At 41.3% G+C, this 24677-nt stretch overlaps 1 protein-coding gene across 2 annotated transcripts in view; it reads right to left on the bottom strand.

Annotated features, from left to right (window-relative positions):
* The window catches only part of CPM (carboxypeptidase M), a 90879-nt gene that overhangs the window by 20981 nt on the left and 45221 nt on the right, over nucleotides 1-24677 (bottom strand). For both annotated transcript variants that reach the window (XM_007195044.3, XM_057556241.1), the window contains exons 4-7: nucleotides 15331-15503; nucleotides 13758-13942; nucleotides 12888-13058; nucleotides 9269-9421 (exon numbers count right to left, since the gene is read on the bottom strand). In XM_007195044.3, coding sequence (XP_007195106.2) covers nucleotides 9269-9421; nucleotides 12888-13058; nucleotides 13758-13942; nucleotides 15331-15503 — 682 coding nt within the window. The remainder of the gene's footprint in view (nucleotides 1-9268; nucleotides 9422-12887; nucleotides 13059-13757; nucleotides 13943-15330; nucleotides 15504-24677) is intronic.

Genomic DNA, 24677 nt, shown 5'->3' with positions numbered 1-24677 from the left:
TGGAGAGGGTGTGGAGAGAAGGGAACCCTCCTACACTGTTGGTGGGAATGTAAATTGGTACAGCCACTATGGAGAACCATATGGAGGTTCCTTAAGAAACTAAAAATAGAACTACCATATGATCCAACAATCCCACTCCTGGGCATATATCCAGAGAAAAACATGGTTCATAAGGATACATGCACCCCAATGTTCATTGCAGCACTGTTGACAATAGCCAACAGTTGTATGTATGGAAGCAACCTAAATGTCCATCAACAGAGGAATGGATAAAGAAGATGTGGTACATATATACAATGGAATATTACTCAGCCATTAAAAAAGAATGAAATAATGCCATTTGCAGCAACATGGATGGACCTAGAGATTATCACAGTAAGTGAAGTAAGTCAGACAAAGAGAAATATATGATATCGCTTATATGCGGAATCCAAAAAATAAAGATACAAGTGAACTTATTTACGAAACAGAAACACACACAAACTTAGAGAACAAACTTATGGTTACTGGGGGGAAGGGTGGAGGGGAGGGATAGATTGGGAGTTTGGGATTGACCTGTACACACTGCTATATTTAAAATAGATAACCAACAAGGACCTACTGTATAGCACAGGGAACTCTGCTCAGTACTCTGTGATAACCAAAATGGGAACAGAATTTGAAAAAGAATAGATACATGTATATGTAGAACTGAATCACTCTGCTGTACACCTGAAACTAACAACATTGTTAATCAACTATACTCTAGTATAAAATAAAAATTTTTTAAAAAGTTAATAAAAGACTTAGCATGAAAAATAATTCAGTGTTATTTTAAAACCTAAAAACCCCAAAGCTAGATGTTTTGTGGGATTATCTCTTGGGTGCACATCTTTTTTTTTTTTTTTTTAATTAATTAATTTATTTATTTTTGGCTGTGTTGGGTCTTCGTTGCTGCAGCGGGCCTTCTCTAGTTGCCGTGAGCGGGGGCTACTCTTAGTTGCGGTGCGCGGGCTTCTCATTGCAGTGGCCTCTCTTGTTGCGGAGCACGGGGTCTAGGCGCACGGGCTTCAGTAGTTGTGGCTCGCGGGCTCTAGAGCACAGGCTCAGTAGTTGCGGCGCACGGGCTTTGTTGCTCCGCGGCATGTGGGATCCTCCCGGACCAGGGCTCGAACCCGTGTCCCCTGCACTGGCAGGCGGATTCTCAACCACTGCGCCACCAGGGAAGCCTGAGGGTGCACGTCTTAAAAGATGGGGTACCAGATGTGTAGTTAAAACCATTTACTCCTCAGGGAGAAGCTTAGAGTTGTGAGTTCCTTCCTGATTTTGGGTTGCTGTGCTGGAGATGGGTTTATGGCAAGGTTATGTCTCAGACTCTCCCACCCATTTCCATGTGGGTTTTTTCTTGTGTAGAAGTCGCTCAGGTAGTTTTTAGGTTTCCTTCAGAGAAAACTGTTCCATATGCAATTGTGGATTTGGTGTGTCCATGGGAGGAGGTGAGTTCAGGATCCTCCTATGTCACCATCTTGAATCAGAACTTGGTAAACTTTTTTTAACTTTTTATTTTATATTGGAGTATAGCCAATCAACAATGTTGTGATAGTTTCAGGTGCACAGCAAAGCGACTCAGCCATACATATAAATGTATCCATTCTCCCCTAAACTCCCCTACCATCCAGGCTGCCACAAAACATTAAGCAGAGCTCCCTGTGCTATACAGTAGGTCCTTGTTGGTTATCCATTTTAAACATAGCAGTGTGTATATGTCAACCCCAAACTCCCTAACTATCCCTCCCCACCCTTCCCCCCTGGTAACCATAAGTTCATTCTCTAAGTCTGTGAGTCTGTTTCTGTTTTGTAAATAAGTTCATTTGTATCATTTATTTTTAGAATCCACATATAAGCAATACCATACGATATTTCTTTTTCTCTTTCTGACTTACTTCACTCAGTATAACAATCTCTAGGTCCATCCATGTTGCTGCAAATGATATTATTTCATTCTCTTTAATGGCTGAGTAATATTCCATAGTATATATGTATCACATCTTCTTTATCCATTCCTCTGTCGATGGACATTTAGGTTGCTTCCATGTCTTGGCTATTGTAAACAGTGCTGCAATGAACATTATTTTCAATGTAACTTAAAATACAGTCAAACTACCAATCTGATTTATAGGTTAAATTTGTTTGTTTGTTGTTGTTGAATATTCCATTTATAGCATATTATCAAAATGAGAGAACATAGATAACAATCTAAATCTACTCCTACCATTTCCAAGATGTTCACTCAGTCACCAAACTGTACTGCCTGAGTTCCATAAAATCCTAAATAAAGGTCAAAAATGCCAATTTACAATAAGATACTTATCTGTGTAAGGGACTCAATGGTTTTGTCTCATGGTCAGGCAAACTACTTGGGAAACAATTATAATCACAGCATTGCTTGGAAGCATGGAATCGATTGAAGGAGTCTTATTATTACTAATAATGGGAGCCAACATTTACAGAGCAGTTAGTATAGTTCAGGCTCTATGCTAAGTGCTTAATGTGCATTTTCTCACTGCATCTTCACATCCACTCTATGAGGTAGGCAATGTTATTATCACAATTTTACTGATGAGGAAACTAAGGCTTTGGATTATTAAATAACCCTTTTCATGCTCATATAACCAACAAAGCAGCACAGCCTGGCTGTAAATCCATGCTAGTCTTCAGAGCCCACACTGAACCCGATGCCATACCCCTCACCTTGAAATTTCAAGAATACAGTTAATAAAAGACCATTTATATTTTAAGACTCCTCTCATTTTAAACCCTATTTTCCTATTCCAGTTTGTTCACTTCAGTGACAAGTCATGTTATCGTAATGACATAAATGAGAAAGAAGAGGCCACAATGAAAAAGGTTCCCTGAAATGTCCCAAAACAGTAATACTTAGTAATTATTTACCAGGACAGGAAAAATATGAGGCACACATTAAATAGTTTCCTTCAGAAAAGGTTAAAATGAAATATAAAAGTTTTGACATTTACCAACAACATTTTTACCTCGAACATTAAGTTCTATCTGACCCAAGTTGCCTTTAACTTTTTCCAGATTCTTGACTCTTCATTATTTTCCTCAAGAGAAGGAATGATTAAATTCCACATTTCCTTCTCACTTTTTCTATTTAGGTCAACTATGTAAACCTCCATTTTAATTTGTTCCTCTTTTGCCTTTTAAAAAAATAGGTTCCATTTATATTTATTCCTACTACAGTTGACCTTTGAACAATGCAAGGTTAGGGACGTTGATCCTCCACACAGTTGAAAATCCACATATAGCTTTACGGTTGGCCCTCTCTGCACTGGCAGATTCAACCAACCATGGACTGTGCAGTACTGTAGTACATATTTAGTGAAAAAACAAAACAAAACAAAAACCAATTCCCTTGCCCCCCCAACACATACATATAAGTGTATCCATACAGTTCAAACTCATGTTGTTCAAGGGTCATATGTACCCTTTTGATCTTCAGGGAGTACCCAACCATAATCAGTCATAATTTAGTAAACTGATTCTGCATTTATTCATTGAATTTCAATGGCATTCTTTTTTGAAGAGAGATTTCCATTATGGCCTTCTTAGGAAGTCCTGTGATACATTAGAATCCCAGCTCCCAAGTCACTAAACATTCCCAAGCCTCAATTTCATCACCTATAATATGGGGATAATATGTATATCTTCCAGGATTGTCGTGAAGATCAAACACAAGTAACAGAACAGGAGGCTCAACAAATATTAATCCTTTCTTAATCCTTCTCTTTCTTCTTATTTGGATAAGAAAAATGATACAAAGGAAAAGAAAGACTAGCCATATAAGTTTGAAGTTGACACAGAAATACTGGATAAGTTGCTGGGATCTCAGTTCAACTTTGTTCCGCAAGAGCAAGAATATGTGAAGGAGGAAGCTATGCTTATTTCTTCCTTAGGTCTCTGAACTAGCTTATAGTCTTCCTGCCACTTTGAAAGTCTGTACATTTGAGCAAGACAGCTTGTAGTACTGGCAGTATGTGTGTTGGCATCTTTTGTATTTTTCATTGTCTTCTTCAAAACCAACCAAACCAAACAAAACCAACCCAAACTCATAAAAAATTAAGCTATCTTTGAAATTGACTTTACACCTAAGATTCAGGATGCTAAGGCAGAAGACACCAAAAAAAAAATGTCACGGTGCCTTAAAAAATATTAGCAAACAGTAATCAAAACAGCATGGTACTGGCACAAAAACGGACATATGGATCAATGGAACAGAATAGAGAGCCCAGAAATAAACCCACACACCTATGGTCAATTAATCTTTGACAAAGGAGGCAAAAATATACAATGGACAAAAGACAGTCTCTTCAGCAAGTGGTATTGGGAAAGCTGGACTGCTGCATGTAAACCAATGAAGTTAGAATACACTGTTACACCATACACAAAAATAAGCTCAAAATGGCTTAAAGACTTAAATATAAGACACGATACCATAAAACTCCTAGAAGAGAACATAGGTAAAACATTCTCTGACATAAATCGAAGCAATGTTTTCATAGGTCAGTCTCCCAAGGCAACAAATAAAAACAAAAATAAACAAACAGGACCTAATCAAATTTATAAGCTTTTGCACAGCAAAGGAAACCATAAGCAAAATGAAAAGACAACCTACGGACTGAGATAAAATATTTACAAACTATGTGACTGACAAGGGATTAATCTCCAAAATATACAAACAGCTCATACAATTCAATTAAAAGAAAAAAAAACCCAATTGAAAACTGGGCAGACAACCTAAATATACAGTTCTCCAAAGAAAACATACAGATGGCCAACAGGCACATGAAAAGATACTCAACATCGCTAATTATTAGAGAAATGCAAATCAAAACTACAATGAGGTATTATCTCACACTAGTCAGAATGGCCATCATTAAAAAGTCCACAAATAACAAATGCTGGAGAGGGTGTGGAGAAAATGGAACCCTCCTACACTGTTGGTGGGAATGTAAGTTGGTGCAGCCACTATCGAAAACACTATGGAGGTCCCTCAAAAAACTAAAAATAGAATTACCATATTATCCAGCAATCCCACTCCGGGGCATATATCCAGACAAAACTATAATTCAAAAAGATCCATGCACCCCTATGTTCATAGCAGCACTGTTCACAAAGGCCAAGACATGGAAACAACCTAAAACGTCCATCGACAGATGAATGGATAAAGAAAATGTGGTACATACATACAATGGAATACTACTCAGCCATAAAAAAGAATGAAATAATGCCATTTGCAGCAACGTGGATGGACCTTGAGATTATCATATTAAGTGAAGTCAGAAAGAGAAAGACAAATACCATATGATATCACTATATGTAGAATCTAAAATATGCCACAAATGAACTTATCTACGAAACAGAAACAGACTCACAGACATAGAAAACAGACTGTGGTTGCCAAGGGGGAGGGGGTGGGAGAGGGATGGATTGGGGGTTTGGGATCAGCAGATGCAAACTATTATGTATAGAATGGATAAACAACAAGGTCCTACTGTAGAGCACAGGGAACTATATTCAATATCCTGTGATAAACCATAATGGAAAAGAACATGAAAAAGAATATACATATATATTCAGCTATATATATATATAGCTGTACAGCAGAAATTAAGACAACTTGTAAATCAACTATACTTCAAATTAAAAAAATTTGCGAATTCCTTCTTGGCTGGAATTGGTTGTTACACTTTAACAGAACAGATTTGAATTTTTTGGACAGTCTATGAACAGCGTTTTTAGATGGCCTTAGGTACCCACACAACACCCCTATATCATGTGTCAAACTAAACAAAGGTTTCCAGGGACCGGTAGTCTGACTATCCTCAAACACGGGAAAAGGAAGAGTAACTTGGATTCAGGTCGATTGCCAAAAGTCTTCATATTCCAGTTTTGACTCTCATTCAATGTCCTCTAAAGATTAAAAGATTCATTTCTGTATGACCCTTAGCCAAACCTAGAGACAGTTGTTCAAGCTGGGAATATCTGAATATCACTCCGTTACTGAACAAACACAGACCATGCTTAAATACAGAATTTCTATTAGAGGATAACCCCGTAGCACCAGCCAAATATAAGCTGTCTTTGGATCTTATACGTCTTTTCAATATTCTGTCCAGGCACCATGAAACTTTTCACTTAGAAGGAAGTGATTGTTTTACCAGAAGACATTATTTATTTCTATATGCTGAAATCAAAAATTGAAAAAAGACCAGTAGATCCAAAGAGATGCAGAGACAGCCAGCACTATGACATCAGGAGAACAAAAAGCAAAATTTTGAAAAAAGCTCCGATAATAAGCAAAGGAGAATAAAATCTGAGACTTAAATTTTGTGGCCACATCTGGAAATGAGGGGGAGAAATGTAAAGCTCTCCTTCCCTTGGGGATGTATCAAGCTCCGTGGATGAAAAGCCCCTGCTGGGCAAGGACTGGCTACAGCGCAGAGTCTGAGCCAGTGGTACTCGGGAGACTGTTCACTCCCATGTCCCCACCTAATGATTATAGCTGCCACTGACTTTGGATCTGATAACAGATGCGTATCTGTGTCTCACAGGCTTCTGGAACTCAACACATACCAGATTATCTCAGGTCCAGGTTGCTTAGGTTTCTGGATGCTGTGGGCCATCCCTCAAACCTCTGGGTTCAGATCTGCTCTGAGGAGTTCAAGGGAGAGAACAGCAGCAGGTAATATCACGTCTTGCTCATCTTTGCTTCTCCCCAGAGAGGGAACAAGCAGGACATTCCAGGTCCCTAGAATTCACACTCGCCTTAACGTCTGCCTTACCCTCATCCCAACAGGAGCCTAGTCAACCCTCTAAGCATGACAACACAGCACCAAAGGGCCTGAGTTTAGATTGAGGTTGGCAGTGAGATTTAATTGAAAGAATGACCCCATCGGAGACTTAGACCAAGCTGGGGTGAGACAAGGCATATGCTATTACTCTTAGCTATCAGTTGACTAAAACCAGTTGAGACAAGTGGCTTGCAAAGTTTCACACAGGGGCAGATGACAGAACAGCTTAGGCCTTACCCAGGCTCCTGCCGTCTAGGCCTGGTCCTTCCATTAGAGCAGGAGGCCTTTCCTTCCCAGACAAGGTAGGCCAGAGACTTTGACCCATCTGGAAATCTCAGAGACCATCTTAGCAAGTGGTGACACTGAGCCAGTGAATGTGATGCAGCTTGACAAACATCAGTAATTTTCTTAAACCAGAGCAATAGTGGTAAAAAGATGTTTGCTTCCATTATTCACAATCAAAGATACTCTTTGGCTTCCTATTGGGCACCAATAAGGAGAGAACCTCTCTATCAAGTAACAGTAACCACACTGTATCAGTGTTTTGAAATAGAGTTTCATTATTAAACTAGAAAACAAAAACAAAAGAAAACAAAAAAAACCCTGTCTTAAACCACAGGGGGCAGGGTTGATGTGTTAATATATACATATGTTTTTTTAAGTAAGCTGTGCACATCTGATTATAGGGACAGGTAGATGTATGAATATTCTTTATAAAACCTAGTTAAATGGACTTGTAACCACTTTAAATTAATAAATAACAATGGTTAGGCTGTAACTTTTATGTTATTTAACAGTTTACAAAGCTCCTTCACTGGCAATGTTATTTCAGCAGGATACTTCAGAGCCCACCTTAATTCAGGGCTCAGTAAATAACCTTTCCAGCTAGACTGAAATTCCGAAGATAGCAGTGCAGTTCGTGGAGTGTATTTCGTGTTTAGTTGCAGTCCCATGCTGATGCTTCTGAAGGAGGAATTTTAGAAAAGGACAGAGTACACACTAAAAGATTGACTTAGGTAGAAATACAGTAAAAGTAGAAATGTGCCTCATGAGAAAAGTCAAGTAGAGACATACCAGAATACAAAGTCTAGTGACATAATGAAAAAGGAGAAAGACCCAATAATAAGCTTAATAAAAATTATTAAGATGCTGGTGAAAAAGAAAGATGACATTTCGTCATCTCCCCCATCAACCTACCCCATAAATGTCTCAGCCAGTTAGATGCAGCCCCGCCAATTCAAAAATAATCTTTGTGTACTTGTTGCATGGGGGTGAAGAGGTTGGAGGTCAAGTATGAAAGGGGGAAGGAGTAGCCATGTTAGGGATGTGTGGCCAAGGGGAGCTCCTAATTGTCCTTGCACTCAGCCCTGTACCCCTCTGCTTCTGACTTTTCCCTGCCTCAACCGTCTCCATCTCTTCTCAGCAGGTGGGAAGCTTTGGTGTGAAGCATGCAGAAAATCCAGGAATTATGCAATTATGCAGCAGGCCCATGATGCAAACCTCTTCACAAACACACATCCTCCACTTTGGCTTGATGCGGTAGCATAACTGTCGCCCTAATTCCTGATACCTTTCTCCCCCCAAGCCGTTCTGAATGGAGAAAAATAACTAACCTGGGCAATGCAGAAGAGCCTTCCACACCCTGCCCAGGATTCCATCATCATCACAAGCAACGTGTTGCTCTAGTACAATGGTTTCCGAAGATTAGTCCCTGGGCCGGCAGCGTCAGCATCACCAGGGAAGATGTTAATCATTCCAGACCCACTAAATCAGCAACTCTGGGGATGGGGCCTGGCAATCGCATTTTAACAAACCCTCCTGGTGAGTCTGCTGCACATGTTTGAGAAGGACCACTCCTGTCACATTAAGTCTGCTCATCTGTGATAAAGGCCAGACAGCCATCAAAAAACAGGCTGCAAAGACTCCCAATGCCAGGTCATTTGGCAGAGTTGAGGGGTGGGAGGGGTTGAAGCTAACGGTGCTAGGTTACCACCCCAGTTCTAGAAAAAATGCAAAATGGCATGTCCAACGTTCTCTGGTCTGTGATATTATATGGCAAGTGACAAGCAAACTTGGCTTCTTTCTAAATGGGTGATGATGTAACAGAGTAACAGCCTGTTTTCCTGATCTTTTGCCAGATTTCCAGGTCATTCAACTTGTAAAATTAGAAGTACCCTGGATTTTACACCCCCATATTAAAGTAACACACCATGCTTTCTCTTATATGAACTGATGGGTGCTGCATTTCTCACAGGCTGCAGATGTTCACGCAGAGAGAATTCTGAACCACTGTTCTGGTACTAAAAATGAGGCTATACCTAGAAAACATAAATAGGGGCTTGCATTTTCTCAACCCAGAGGGTTTGCCAGATGCTATATTTTGTGTTAACAGGAATTAATAAGAAAATCTTACAAACCTATGTGCACCTGTTTTATATAGTCAATCAGCGAGTCTTTGTTATCGTTCCAGAAGCTTGGAAGCTTCTCCTTGCGAGGATATTTACAGCATGACAGCTCCAACGTAATTTCAAAACACTGGGCCCAGATGTAGTTGTAATCTTGCATTCCACCTAAACACAAGCATATTTAATTTTTTTTAAGGTCTGAAATTGGAGTGAAGCCAAGTATCACGTACCTTGGGGACAGGTGAATCAGACGGTTGTAATGAAAGTACACGTAAACAGGAAAAGATGAATTTGACATATTAGCAAGTACAATTAGAGCTTGACATTTTATTATCCAGGCATGACAAAGCAATCCTAAATATTCCCATATGGGTAACTGAATCAGAGCTGACTGATGTTCAGCTGTGCATCAAAATTAAGTGAGGGATAGAGGAAGGGTCCTTTTTTAAAATCACAATTACAAAAAGGATTCTTCAAAGGCTTCCCTGGTGGCGCAGTGGTTAAGAATCCACCTGCGAATGCAGGGGACACAGGTTCAATCCCTGGTCTGGGAAGATCCCACATGCCACGGAGCAACTAAGCCCGTGTGCCACAACTACTGAGCCTGCGCTCTAGGGCCCGCAAGCCACAACTACTGAAGCCCGTGCGCCTAGAGCCCGTGCTCCACAACAAGAGAAGCCACCTCAATGAGAAGCCCGCGCACCACAACGAAGACCCAATGCAGCCAAAAATAAATAAATAAATTTATTAAAAAAAAAAAAAAAAAGGATTCTTCAAGTTACATTTCTTCCTAAATTACATTTTAAACAGATATAAACTAGAGTGAGATTTCTTTTAAAATATTTCTACAAACCATTCATAAACACATTTGTTCTGTAAAGCTAAGTATATGAATTTGGAGGAATAATAATGGCCAGTGTTTACTGAGTGTTCGCTCTTGCTAGGTACTGTTTGAAGAGCTTCACCATCCGCTCATTTAATCCTCACAGTAATTATCACTCGTATTTTACAGATGAGGAAGCTTAATCACAAATGGTAGTTCATGTGCCCAGGGATTCTTGCCAGTGAATGGCTGAGACTGGAGCACAGGCCATCTTCCTAGCGCCCCCATGCTCTCAGCCATCACACCACACTGTGTTTGGGAATGGGAGGGAAGGAGCCATGCTGATTCTCAGGGAGCAGGGGAAGACGCAGGCCCCTGGTACTTCTGGGGTTACCACTGCCCATGCTCACTTTCTAGTTCTTACCTCTCAACACCCTATTTTCAAAGGGTTATAACCGTATTTTATATTTTCTAAGATGAAAAACTTTTCATATTTTAAAATCTCTGAATTGGGAAGTATCTTAAATTTGATGGCTGAATAACATCATTGGGTTATTAGTTTGGCTGGAAACTTTTTTCTTTCTTGGTGGGACATGTTTTACAATCAGTGGCATGTTGGATTTGAAGAAATATGGTAACTTTGAAGGAAGTAGTCTCTGCCAGATTTTAATTAGCTATACTTGATATCTGCCCAGTGAAATATATATTCTCAATTTCATCAGGGTATTTGGGAAGTAATGAAGTAAAACAAATTTATGCTCAGAAAATGGTCAAAATATTATGTAAACATTGAGTAATATCTATGTACGTACAGATTTTAGCCAGGAAGAATTACTCTATCCTTTCTTTTCCTTTACTTACAAGTTTTGTATTTCTCTCTGACCTCATTTTCACCAAGAAATAGAAGAAGGAAAAAAGGAAGAGAGAAATGAAACAAAACAAAAGCCCTTGGCTGGATGGCTGTGTCTCAGGTAGAAAGAAGTTAAATGGCAAAACAGGTGTGCACAACAGGTGTGCAAAGCGTGCTGGATGGAGAATACCAAGTGTGGCGAGTGTGTGCCGCTCCAGATAATGCCAGTCAGGCCTGGCCACAAAAACCTCCAGACTGAGCCAGGATGCTCTGTTCTAAGCTCCTCAAAGTTTCTGGCTCTGCCCTCTTTTTTTCTCACAGAGATACACAGCTGACACACAGGCACACTTGGGAACAACTCCCAACAGCAAAATTAGGTTTCTAGTTAATCTCCCACACATCTGGATCTGTCTTGAAAGTTACAGACAACGCACATGAAGGACAGCGCTGCTGCTGGGCAGGAGGGGGCCCTTTCCTCCCTGTGGAGAGTAGTGAGCGGGGACTCAGCCCTGTGGTGGGAGTGGGGAGGCTCTCTCTCGGACAGCGGAGAGAAGTTTGGGATGTTGTGGTATCTGGCTGGTCCTGGTTCCTCTCACTTGTGGTCTATACTTATTTATATTATCTGGAAAGCTGGCAGAGACCCGCCCAGACACAAAAGTCCCAGCTTGTGCAAGACTACTTGATAGCCTGTGCATCCAAAGTGACAACTGAGGAAGTAGCCTGTATACGGAAATGCAGGCTGGGGGTTGCTGTTGGTAGGATCAGCTGACCAGTCTGGAAGGGGGCACTTTCCACTGAGGCAGTGGAAACCTGGTTCCAGCCCACTGTCTCCCCTCTCACCCTGCTGTCCTAGGTCCCTCCTATTCTCTGTCAATTTCCAGACTAGGACTCTGACACCCCTGGGCTTCTGCTTATATTATTCCTTCGGACAAGAACACCCCTCCACCATGTTCCCTACATGGCCAGCTCCTCACTCCCTCCCTCACCTGGCCATCCTGTTCCAAGGGAGAAAAACTAGAGGGCTCTTTTGCTTAGCCTGCAAAGTGGTTTTAAAATCAGGAGACGTCATGGAAATATCCAGCTTGCTTCACAAACTGGAAGATCTGGCAATACTGCCCCCCACTGCTGCATGGCAATAATTGCCTTGTTCTAAGTAGCAGCTGTCCCCACTGGATGAGACATAAGCATTACATTTCTCTAAGGCCTTCACTACTCCCTGATGTATTTTGGCTTTACACCTCTGTGGTACACTGTACCTTTTCTAAATCTATACTTTTAAAAAATTTTTATTTTATTTTTTGGCTGCGTGGGGTCTTCCTTGCTGCACGCGGGCTTTCTCTAGTTGCAGTGAGCAGGGGCTACTCTTCGATGCGGTGGCGGGCTTCTCATTACAGTGGCTCTCCTTGTTGCAGAGCATGGGCTCTAGGCACGTGGGCTCAGTAGTTGTGGATTGCGGGCTCTAGAGTGCAGGCTGAGTAGTTGTGGTGCACAGGCTTAGTTGCTCTGTGCAACTAAGATGTGAGATCTTCCCGGACCAGGGCTCAAACCCGTGTCCCCTGCATTGGCAGGCGGATTCTTAACCACTGCGCCACCAAGGGAAGCCCTAAATCTCTACTTTTATTCACATTACATGCCATCACAATTATTTATTTGTATGCTGCTCTTCTCTCTTAAACTTGGGCTTAATATCTGTGTCCTATTCATCTTTCTTGGCACAGTTCCCAGCTCCAAGGTAAATGCTGAACCAGTGTCTGAACTCAGGAGGCTTTGGCAGTGGGGAGCATGCCTGAGCATCTCTCAAATGATCAGTTCCCCTCACTGCTCTGTGATATTAGCTGACAGAGACACGACTGAAGGGACTGCACTGTGCCTAACTTTTGGCAACTGCTGGGGTGAAGGCCAGCTGGCACCTCTGGGTGAAGGCAGTAAGGAGAATAGCAGAACGAAGAGAAACTCACCTTTGAGTGGATACCAAAAGTATCCATTTACAATTCCACCAGGAAACTCTATTTTAGTTCTACATGGATTTCTTTTCCTCATGTCAGGATTTCTTGAAGCATAGGTACGTGCAAGATATTGAAAAACATCATCATCAGGGGTTAAGCTCCGAGAGTATAATGTCCCAGTGGCTGTACGTGAAAGACAGACCAAGACCTTTTAGTTGAAGTTATAGTCGGAGGAAGCACACACCATATTAGCACATGCATCATCACATCACACACAAAGGCTCTAATTTCCTAGTGAGATCCTGTACCCACTTCCACGAATACTCCCTTTAGTCCTCTTCCTAGTTTTTAATGGACATACAGAAGGCAATATCACACAAAATAACCATGTACATGTCTAAACTCCTTCTCAGTCAGCTTAAAAGTTAAATACCCTCTTAGTCACTCTTGCTGATTTCTGGAGGTCAGTAAACTTTCCTTAGGTACTGTAGGGGTTAAATGAAGCCACTCGAATACTTTAAGTCCTTGGTACATACCTTATCCCACAGTTTTAAGAGGAATCAGGAATTATTACTTACATGATTCGTTTTATTTATTTATTTATTTAGCTGTGTTGCCTCTTGTGGGCTAATTTAAATCCCAATTTTACCGTTTCACTGATGAATGTCAAGTAATCCCGTGTTGTTATCAGTTCAGCCACTTTGCCCATCTACCATTTATAAATTGTAGGAAGGATAGCTGAGGGTCAAGAGAATGGGGCTCTTTCTATCCCTGCCAGAGAAGTTAAGTGAGGAGAGGAAGAGTGTATCCCCATTCAGAGGCAGAGAGTTTGCAGTTTCACTCTGGACTTAGAAAGCAAGAGCTGGGCCCAAGTTTGCTTACCTGGAACACCATTATCAAATGGGTAACTGGCCACCAGGGCACCACCGTGGAGGTTTGCAGAAAGGACAAATGTCTCTGTATTCAGCCACTTCATGACTGCCACAGTTTCAGGCTGCCTTGGTACATTATTAAATTCAAAAGCATCGGGGAAATTTCTATTCAGGTCATAGAAGTTACTATTTTCCCTTTAAAAGAAAGAATTTTTTAGGGTTTACTATTGCTGTCTGAGGGAGCAGATTCGTGCAGTGTGTAGACCTTTGCTTTGGGCTCCAGGTGTTTTTCCAAATATGAATACAGAGGTGGTAGATGGTTGCCTGGGCAGCCTCCAATGAATCACAGCTGGCATTCACACAATATGTTGTCCCCTCCCGTGAGACCTGTTCTTGCCAGTGGGACAGTAGTGATTCGGATGTAAGTGGAGGTCTGATAAGTGTTTGCATTTCGGGGCTTTTGCTCTTGACACTCCCACTTGGAGCTCTGAGACCCCAATGCTGTCCACATCAAGGGTCCATGTGCAAGAATGAGGAACCCAGGTGACAGCCAGCACTGAGACTCTAGAGATACGGTCCCAGCCAGACCCCAGCTGAGGCCCCTGACATCATGGCATAGAGATTAGCCATCCCTGCTCTGCCCTGCCCAAATGCCTAACTTACATAGTGGAGAGTAAATAAAGAGGTGGTTGTTTTAAGTCCCTCAATTTGGGGGCAGTTTGTTCCATAGCAATTGGTAACAGAAACAACAGGAATGTGCTATTTTATACAAATGTATTTCTGAAAAGTGGACTGGCCATGTTTAAATATGCTAAAAAACTTAAATGTGGAAGGGAATCAAGTGGTGATTTATTAATCTTTGGTAAAAACAAATTTTTAATTGCACAGATATCAATGTTTATCAGACATTTGAGAAGTTCCAAACTTCCTGAGGCTGCTTGAAACACAATAAACTTTAAATCAGAAATACTACAAGACTCACTCTTCTTTGTGATTAGTTCGTGTGCTGGCTTAATAAATCAACCTGTTTATTGAGGGTCCAGGTACTACCCTAGGCCCTGGGATTTAACAGGGATGAAGACAACAGGCAGCATTCCTGCCCTCAGGTAGACATTAAACAAGAAATGAGACATTAAAGATTGTGCTATGAGGGTAAAGTGCCAGGTGATGTGAGAATAATTGGGGATCTAATATCTGATAGGTTAGGGAAGGAGGCTTTGAGGAAATGCTGTTGAAGCAGGGTACGGGGGGAGGGGTGGGAAATGCCAGGGGTGAGAAGGCAGCTGGTGGTTGCAGGAGATGAAGGGAGGTCTGAGCGGCTGCAGCAGGGTGAGTGCGGGGGAAGAGGCGATGAAGCCGGGGCAGTGAGGCAGGTGCAGGGGTAAAGCAGCCTTGCTCAGGATTTTACTTCTCAAGGTCAAAGCAATGGGCAGCCCTGAAAAGTTTCCAGCACAGCAGTGACACGACACAGGTTATGAGATGGTTCACTAACTTCTCTTTACAGGGCGAAGGGGTCTGATCTGATGGGGGCCTTTTTATGGTTTTGTTGTGTTTTAAATAAAGATAGACTAGCCTGTGCTTACCTTCCCTTACTGTAAAAACAGTCGGGCTTTACAACAGCTTCGAATCCGTCTGGGTTCATTGAAGGCATGATGTGTATCCGGGTACTATTAATTAGATTTGTGATTTCAGGGTCTCTTCCATCGCTGGTTACGAGATATTCAATTAAATGCAGCAGCAGTTCCCGCCCTACAGTCTATAGGTGTTAAAGAGAGAAGAGGATATTGTTAGGTGAGAGGAAAACAAGGAAAACAGTCCCCAAAGAACAAATTCCCCAACAAGAAACACTACACATGATATGTGAGACCAAAACCACATGTCAGACCACCGTTTCTCAGGTATACTGATACTCTGGCATGTGGCAATCCATCACTGGTGTGCTGCAAAACCTTTGTGAGTAAAAGGTTTTTGTTTTTTGGGTTTAAGTTAATTTAAAAAGAAGTACCTATCTGTAAATAATTTACTAAAAATGAATTAGAGTGGAGTAAAGGTTATTCTTATTATCCTATTTCCAGTTTGTCTGTCTTCCAAATACTTCCTGGAGTGGTGGCGAGAGGGGGAGCTAGAGATCAGGCAGGGAGTTGTGCATCTCCACAGGCATGCCTGGCACATGGGAGAGCCGTGGTGCGTGTCTCGGTGGATGATACGTGGAGAACCACTGCAGTAGACATGTAGATTTTAATAGAGAAAAATCTGAATTTGTAATATGCATAATTTAAGTAGATTAATTTAAATAGGTCTGATTTTCATATTCCCCTGTTTCCAAGTTCTTTTATCTCCAAATTCCCCTCTTGCACATTTGTGCAATTTTTGCCGTACCTCTGTATTTCTGATTTCCACATCCTCATGTTTCATTGGCACAACATCCTCACAATGTTTTGCCATATCTGCATATTATCTATACTATTATTTAGTTTGCATTTTCTTTAAATTGGCTCACTTTTTACTTACATTAAAAATAAGAAACTTTGTATAATTACCATGTTGCTAGATATGTTTCTAATTGTATAGTAAAATAAAAGCATGACTATGAAAACAAACATGGTCACATTCACCTAAAATTACCTTATGTACCAACAATGACGGGGAAACTGAAGGCCTGTGAAAGAGCTTGCTTTATAATCCCCAAGGGAGAGATTTCCTTTTTTTTTTTTTTTAAAGGAATTCACGTATTCAACCTTATTCTAGAAAGATTTGATTAGGCTATATTACTTTTCCCCTGTAATCCTGAGTTCAAAGATTCTGCTTCTAAGTAAGGAATATTTACCTCTTACATGCGATCAGATGTTGTAGAGGAGTTAGTATATGGGAAATCAGGGCAGCAGGTGGTTAAATAAGGACAGTGCTTCTGGTGCATTAATGAAGGCCGTGGGCAGGAAAAGAATTTTCATTTATGACTGCTCTGTAGCAATTCATTGTTGGGACAAAGGATGAGCAATTCCATATTTTATGCCCCTCGCTGGCAAGTAAAGAGATCACATTTTATGAATTTATTATCCTAATGAACACAGAATAATTAAAATGGAACTAAGAAAATTTTAAATATGTAAATTACATATTTATAGGTAGCCATAAAATTCAGAGTGGAAGTAAATTCCATTCTGACTGCAATTTTTTTCCTACTCATGTCTATCTTCTTCCACCACTGTGATTTTTGTTTTTACAGTCAAAATTGTCACTTGAAAAAGGTCCTTACAAACCTTACAAAAGGTCCTTAATAACCAAAAAAGTCAAGTGAGTCACACACTGGGTTTCCAATTCGGTGTTTTGGAAGATCACGCACATTTGGACACTCCTTACTGGCTTCCCTGAAACCAGTGGAGGAGGGGCTGGCAATTTTAAGCTGTGAAAGGTGGCTTTAAAGGTGGGCAGTGTGGTTGGTTGAAGGGGCTTTTCTGGCCAAGGGTTGGGGAAGAGAAAAGGTCAAGGAAAGAGAGAAGGAAGCGAGATTTCTAAATGCTGGTTGGAGACTGTAGGATGGTTCCATTAGAGGGACGTACCAGGAAAAACCTGAGGCCCCTCTGAGTCCCAGGTCAAGTACCAAGTGAGATGTATTGGAATCCCCACATGGTTCTAAATGTGAATTTCCTCTTAACTATCTGAATCCTACATTGTCATGCACGCCTAAACTCAAGACAGGAGTTGGCAGTTAAATTCATCCACCCACAAGAAAATGAAAACAAAGAGTAAGAAGCTGTGATTAAGCTATAGAACTAAATTAAGCAACTGTGGTGGTGTGGGTATAGGATAGAAGGTAAAAGTTAAGGTTTATAGCTAACGGCAAGGGTGGGTGCCGGGAGAGAGGAAAGGAGAGGACAGAAGACTTTTCAAAGTGCTAATTCCTTCACTTTTCCCAGCAATGGGTCATAGGATATTATCCAAAGTTTAAAGATATATATATTTCAAATCATTATAATTTCAGTTTTTCCTAATTTTTTGACTGTAGAAGAATCTTCCGATAATTTCTTATTTTGAGAAAATACCAAGTTCACCAATTATTTTCATTTCACTTCAGTTCTATTCTGTTAAATTCAAGTAAAGTTAAACCTCATACTTCTTATTTAAAGATAACACGTATAATATGACACACATTTCATTTTATATCCTTTTGATTCCTCTCATTCTATTGCTGTAGAAATACATAGATGTCTAGAATAGCATCTGGCAAATACTAATGATGGTGATTTCTGAGCGATAGTATTCCGAAGTTTTTATTTCCTCTTATTTTTCTAGTATTGCTTTTTAAATTAAAGAAAACCTATGTTATTTTTACAAAAACGATAAAATCATGATTCTTTCAAGGTAACGAATGTGTGACCGAGGTATTTTCTGTTTGTCTCCATATTCCAAAACAAACCACAAGTTCGTAACTGCAGAGGATGAAAGAAAAATCTTGGAAGTATGATAAAGAACCAATTAAGAGTCAGATAATTAAAAAAATGGTGAGGTAAACAGATGAAATTTCAGAGGGAGTTAAACAAAGTCCTCTTGTTTTCTTGGACCACGTTTTCCTGTCTCTGTAACAGCAAATTTATGCCACATATTATTCAAGTTAATTCTTCTCAACCTTAATATAAATGTCTCAAACACTCATTCATGTTTTATGTATAGACCTCCCTTCATTTAAAATTAAGTCTTTGAATATGAAACCTTAGAGAGACTAAAATTTTAAAAAAGAATGTGGTCAAAACTGTTTCCGTTAGCTTAACCAGCCTTTCATTTAGCTCCTTTTGTGAGAGTGTGGACTTAATGAAAGAATCCCTAATGAAGAGCTTGAAAGTCTGGGTGAGCACATCAGCTTCTAGAGTCTTTCTCTGATAATTCATCTGGTCATTAAGATGGCAGGAACCCAAGATGGACCTAGAGATCGTCATACTGAGTGAAGTAAGTCAGAAAGAGAAATATTGTATAGTATCGCTTATATGCAGAATCTAAAAAAAAATGATACAAATGAACTTATTACAAAACAGAAACAGACTCACAGACTTAGAGAAGGAACTTATGGTTACTGGGGGGAGGGTGGGGGGGGGGAAGGGACAGTCAGGGAGTTTGGGATTGACATGTACACATGTCTACATTTAAAATAGGTAACCAACAAGGACCTACTGTACAGCACAGGGAATGCTGCTCAATATTATGTAACAACCTAAATGGGAAAAGAATTTGAAGAATAGATACATGTATATGTATATGAATCATTTTGCTGCATACCTAAAACTAACACAATATTGTTAATCAACTATACTCCAGTATAAAATAAAAAGTTAAAAAAAAAAAAAAAGATGGGGCTTCCCTGGTGGTGCAGTGGTTGAGAATCTGCCTGCCAATGCAGGGGACACGGGTTCGAGGCCTGGTCCGGGAAGATCCCACATGCCGTGAAGCAACTGAGCCCGCGTGCCACAACTACTGAAGCCCGCGCGCCTAGAGCCTGTGCTCCGCAACAAGAGAAGCCACCGCAATGAGAAGCCTGCGCGCCGTAGTGAAGAGTAGCCCCTGCTTGCCGCAACTAGAGAAAGACCACGTGCAGCAATGAAGACCCAATGCAGCCAAAAATAAATAAATAAAATAAATTAAAAAAAAAAAAAAAGATGGCAAGAACCCAGAAAGCAGAAAATAAATTCTCTATCAGTTTTTCTTCAATTCATTCAAGTGGGAATTTGTTAGATAGATAAAAACGAGTGTTCTAGCACTTCTAAGAACAATTGGAAAAAAATTTTGAAGCAACAGTCCACAACTGGGTAGTGTATTGTGCGAGAGTGAATTAGAGGGTAGTGCCAACACTTCAGCTCTCCTAATGGTGGAGTCCGTTCTTGAAATGCTACACTGTAATGCAGCTTCTGGGTGAAAATAAGCCTGTCAGTTCTGGGGCTCCACATGGTGTGGTACAGACTTAATTCATTTGTCTGATTGCCTAGCTAAATCCTTCATCTTCAAGTATTAGCCTAAATATTACATTATCTAGCACACTTTTCCGTGGCCTCCCCAAGTCCGGGTTCCATGACCTGCCTAGGTGGTCCTTTAACTCTCCTCACCTGTGCTCTCCTGATAGGGCTCACACATATTACAATGGCCTGACCGACCCTGACTGACCCCCCTACCCCCCCGCAACTCCACCATCCAAGGTCTGACGGCAGGGATCCTAACCAGCTTCCTGTGTAGCCCTGGTATCTCGCCCAGCTCCTGGTATATCACGTGCTCAATAAATGATTGTTGGTTACAGTTGCCAAATCCATTACAAAGTCATGACTATTCTGAGGAGGAACTTTCTGAAAACATGAGGACTTAAGGTTCTCAGTGAGAGGGGAGATACAAATGATCAAGTTAGTTCATTGAAAGGACATTCAATACTGAACACACTTCACAGGGCTGGGGGCCAGCAATTCTGATCATGCCAAGGACTCGACACCCTGGCTCCCCGGCCCACCCTCACCAAAAGGAGATGGAGAGAAAGAGGATAATTATATGAGGAATTTAATACATGCTTAAAAGGAATTAGACACTTCGCCTGGAATAAGGATTAGTTTGGTCTAAATGCAAAAGGAAATAATTATCCAAAGCCATGCTGTGTAACTGAGCACATTTTGTCATCATCTGGGATAGAGGTGGAAAAAAGGGCTGGAGAAGTGGCAAGCTTTGTTTTGTCTTGTTTTAGTAAGTTTGGAACCTCTATTGCATGTTGACTACACAGCCCAAGATTTTCCAGGATAGGCACAATTTTGGATATTATGTCCTGTTGTTCATGTAGAACATTAAAATACCCTCTAAATATAGACAGTTAGACATACAAACTACTGTCTAAATGTCTCTTATACCTAGAAGGTGTGCAAAAAACCATTTAGCCTTTATTTTTAGGTTGAAAACTATGATCACTATTATCCATATTTTTGCAATGTTTTTCCTTTCCACTATGTGTCTGGAATCCAATAAACTATAAACTAATGCCACCAAATGTGAAATTCTAAGTGTGATGTGGGTATTTCAGAACTTTATACCCAAATAAACCATCATAGGAAAAATAATTCATTGATGTTTAAGAAACAGAAGCTTAAAAAAAAAACTCTAGAAAATAAAAAGAATCAGAATTGGCAATTCAGTTATGCTTAACAGACATAGACTGAATACCTCCCCCCATACTTAAAGACCATGGGCCCTGCAGTCAAGGGAACCTGTGGACCCAACCTCTCACCTGCACTTTGCCTGCTCCTGGATTAGCTTAAAATTCCAGGCACCCAACTTTTTAAACACATAGTCATGCCTCACTTGGATATTTCCATTAGACAGGGATTAGAGATGTCTTAACAATCTAGAGATTGCCCAGGTATAAGATTTTCTTTCCTGCAAAAATTTTAAAACATGGGATGGCAGATAGGCACAAAACATAGAACAGGGAGGGCTCAAGGAAGGAGCAAGGAGTGATTTTCCAGGCTTCTCTCCTGCACCCACATTTAGGCTGAGGGTACTAGATGTTTCCATTTCCAGTATGATGGTCCCAGCATTCATTAAAGCTCTGATTTTAGATTATAGGTAATAGTTTACTACAAAGCCAGCCAGTAGCAGAATGAGGTGTCAGGGGAGGGTGAGGGGGACAAAGACCCCACTCCCAAACGATGTGAATGTTTGTGGAGCAGGAGAATGGCAGAAAGCCCCGCCCAGGGACCTCTGGTCTCATCCCTCCCAATGAATAACAAGGACTGGACGTCAGGTGTGCGCACACTGCCGATTAGGAGCCTGTGTGAATGACATCTGGGACTGGGGCTTCTACAATTCCACACGCTGATGTGTGTACAGACAAGAACCTGGATAAACCAGGAAAACACCTGCTAGTCTTACTAAAATGAGAAAAGTTAGAAGCTCAGAAATGTCTCCCTCACTCTGAAAAAGCATGAACAGCAGGTGACAAAGGTTTATCAAGGGTGGCAGGTGCTCTTTCCGTCGGCTCGCCTGTGTGACTCCCCGGCAATCAGGGAGGGGAGGCGGGCAGTAGGCATGAGACAGGGACAGAGAAAAGTGACATGGAGATGCTCACTCCAGTCTTACTCTAAGAGTTTGCTACGCTTTCACACGGTGAATGAGCCCAAATCTTCTAATCAAACGGGGCTGGAACAACTGGGAATCCATCCAAACAAAAATTAATTTGAGATAGATCATAGGTCTATATGTAAAAAGGAAAACACTAAAAAAAGAGCGTTCCAAAGGCAGTGGAGGGGGTCAAGGAGGCAGAGCCGTAGCTGGGAAAGGCTCACTGCTCAGGCTCTGATGCAGGCCCAGAGGACCAACAGAAAGAAACCTGCATTCCCTTCCTGGTCAACGCACTAACAAACATGCCTTCTGCAGAAGTGAGCAAAAGAAAGGCCGCATACAAAGCACTTAGCGTAGTCCATGCGCAGTAAATGTTGGCTACTGTTACTCTTTTCTTGTCGAAGAGTGCTGTATGGAGGGGAACTTGCCAGCCTGATCGATGCAGCATCGTGAGGACATGAGCTCATGACAAGGTGACTGAGAACAAGAGGAATATCGTACAAAACCAGAGGAGGTTTGACTTCACTCTTTTGTAACAATTCTCACCTGAAAATGGGCCGTTTTAAGTAGATTTTGCTCCCCTCAGCGTGCTTCATGCATTGTGGATGTAGCCAGGCTAATTAGCCTGAACTCACGATTCCGAAGATACACAGTAGCCAAAAATGTTTCACCTGAATCCCACAGACCTTTAGATTTAACTTCCAGTTTGAAGTAAATAGGGGGATGAGAGGCACAAAATCGATGATATTATAAGGAAGGAAACAATCCAAAATGTGGGACGTTCTGCAGGACACACAATGGATCAACATTCTCGCTTAAGTCTAGCGTCATGAAAAGATTCTTTACGTGCTAGATGAAAAGAGATTCAAGGGATATGTCAACCACATATGATGCATAATCTTGGACAGAATTCTGAATGGACACTTTGGGGGACATTTTGAGGACAACTGGAGAAACTAGAACATGGGATATAAGGTAAAGATAGGATAAACATTTACTGACATGAAAGGGTAGCTTGTATTAACTGAAAAATGTTTCAAAGAGCAAATTAGCATTGCTCATTTGGTGAAACTGCACACACAAAAATATCTGGAAGGATAAATGATAAGGAATCGACAGTCCTAATTTGTATAAGGTCAGTATACAATGTTTTCTTTCTTCTAAGATGTACGTATGTTGATTTTGTAATAATAACAGGTTATTTTTAATTTAATAAAGACCCGATTCTAAAAGAAGGCATCACGAAGTAGGTGAAGATTCTCGGGGGAAAACGGTGTGTGTGCTCAACATGACTGGGTCTTCCTGATGGTGCTGACGCTCACTGTTGCCTGGCCATGGGGTTAAGTGTGGGCAACACACACGCACACGCACACACTGAGGTGGGGTCCAGGGAAAAGAGGAAACATTTAAAAAATACCGTGGTCAATTCTGTCCACCACACTGCTCGGTACACATATGACCCCTGCTGGGCTTCTCCACGTGAGATCCACAAACTCCTAGAAGATCCATGGACCCTGAGATCAGCATTCAAAGTTTGTGCCAGAATAGCAAGGAATCCAACTAAAGAAGGTTAAGAATTACTGCCCCCAAATATTATCTATGTTGCTTTTTAAGAGTGGGTTCTTGAAAATGCTCTTTCAATTCCAAAAGGTCTAAGAGAAGAAGGATGAGTAAGGTGATTAAACCTTCTAATCCAAGTGACCCTTTTGCTCCTGGGTTACTCCATCACTTTCCCCAGCTCCTAGTGGCTCCAGGAGGACAGAACATACAAGATCTAAATTCAGGATAATAAGTTTCTCAATGGCCCCCAGAGCCGCCAGACACTGCTACCAGCTGGGACACACAGGGGATAGCAGGACTTCAGGTTCCCACACACGAAACACACTGGGACTTTTCCCTCTGAGTCATCTCAGTCCTTAGCATTCCTCAAAGAACAACAGTGAAAGAGAGAGCCCTGATTTGATGGGATACATTAACTACCTGGAGGGCAAGATGTCAGAAATTTGGGAAAGTACAAGTGAATTCAGGGGTGAGTGAGAGGAAGGACTCTTGCTTTTCTTTGGAAGTTTCAACTGAGAGGATTAACTTCTGAGCATCAGGCTGCAACCTCTGAAATGCCAGGAATTCAATAAATAAGCTACTGGAGTCAATGTCTCTTATTAAAAATGGATCCCACAGGACCTCGATCAATTGACTAGATAGCAAAAGAGAAAGGAAGTCTGGGCTGCTGTCTGTCATGAATAGTTGTTTTGTTAAAAACAACTTTGGTCAGACTCCCAGCAATATCAAGCCTTTTCCAGCAAAGCCCATTATGCTTAAAAAAGTAACTTCCAACCACCCCCAAATCAGGTTCAAAGACCAACCACTCTCTCAAAGGCAAGTGTTTGCATCTGAGCTCCAGTGACAAGAAGTCCCCTGGCTCGGCAGGACCAGGACGGGTTGAGCAGCGTGCCTGGGAAGGGCAGAATGTGTGTGTGTCACGTGGGGTGGCGCCCCGGGGTTGGGGAGGGTTAAGCCAGGACAGGAAGCCCAGCATTCGAGCAGCGTGTGCCACCCACACTACTGCAGACCTGGAAGTGTCATAACAAGTCAGCAGGTTATACTTATAGGAATATTCCTGTTCTTTGACATTCCTTAAAGTTAAGTGCGTTTGATATTCCTACGTCAATTTTCTTTACTGTCAAGACTGGGCACTATCTTTCCCTCCCACTGGATTGCCCAGTTGTGTGGGGTTCTGGGGAACAGAAGATCCTGCAGTTGTCATATTCTCAAAATACTCTGAGGAAGGAAGGTGAGAAATGGAGAGGAGCACCTTCAAATACCTGGCAAGAATGGCTGGGCAGGCAGGCGT

This window comes from Balaenoptera acutorostrata, chromosome 11 (genome assembly GCF_949987535.1).
Source record: "Balaenoptera acutorostrata chromosome 11, mBalAcu1.1, whole genome shotgun sequence".
Lineage (NCBI taxonomy): Eukaryota > Metazoa > Chordata > Mammalia > Artiodactyla > Balaenopteridae > Balaenoptera > Balaenoptera acutorostrata.
Note: the sequence above shows the minus strand (reverse complement) of the source record. Positions and strands in the feature narration are given on the sequence as shown.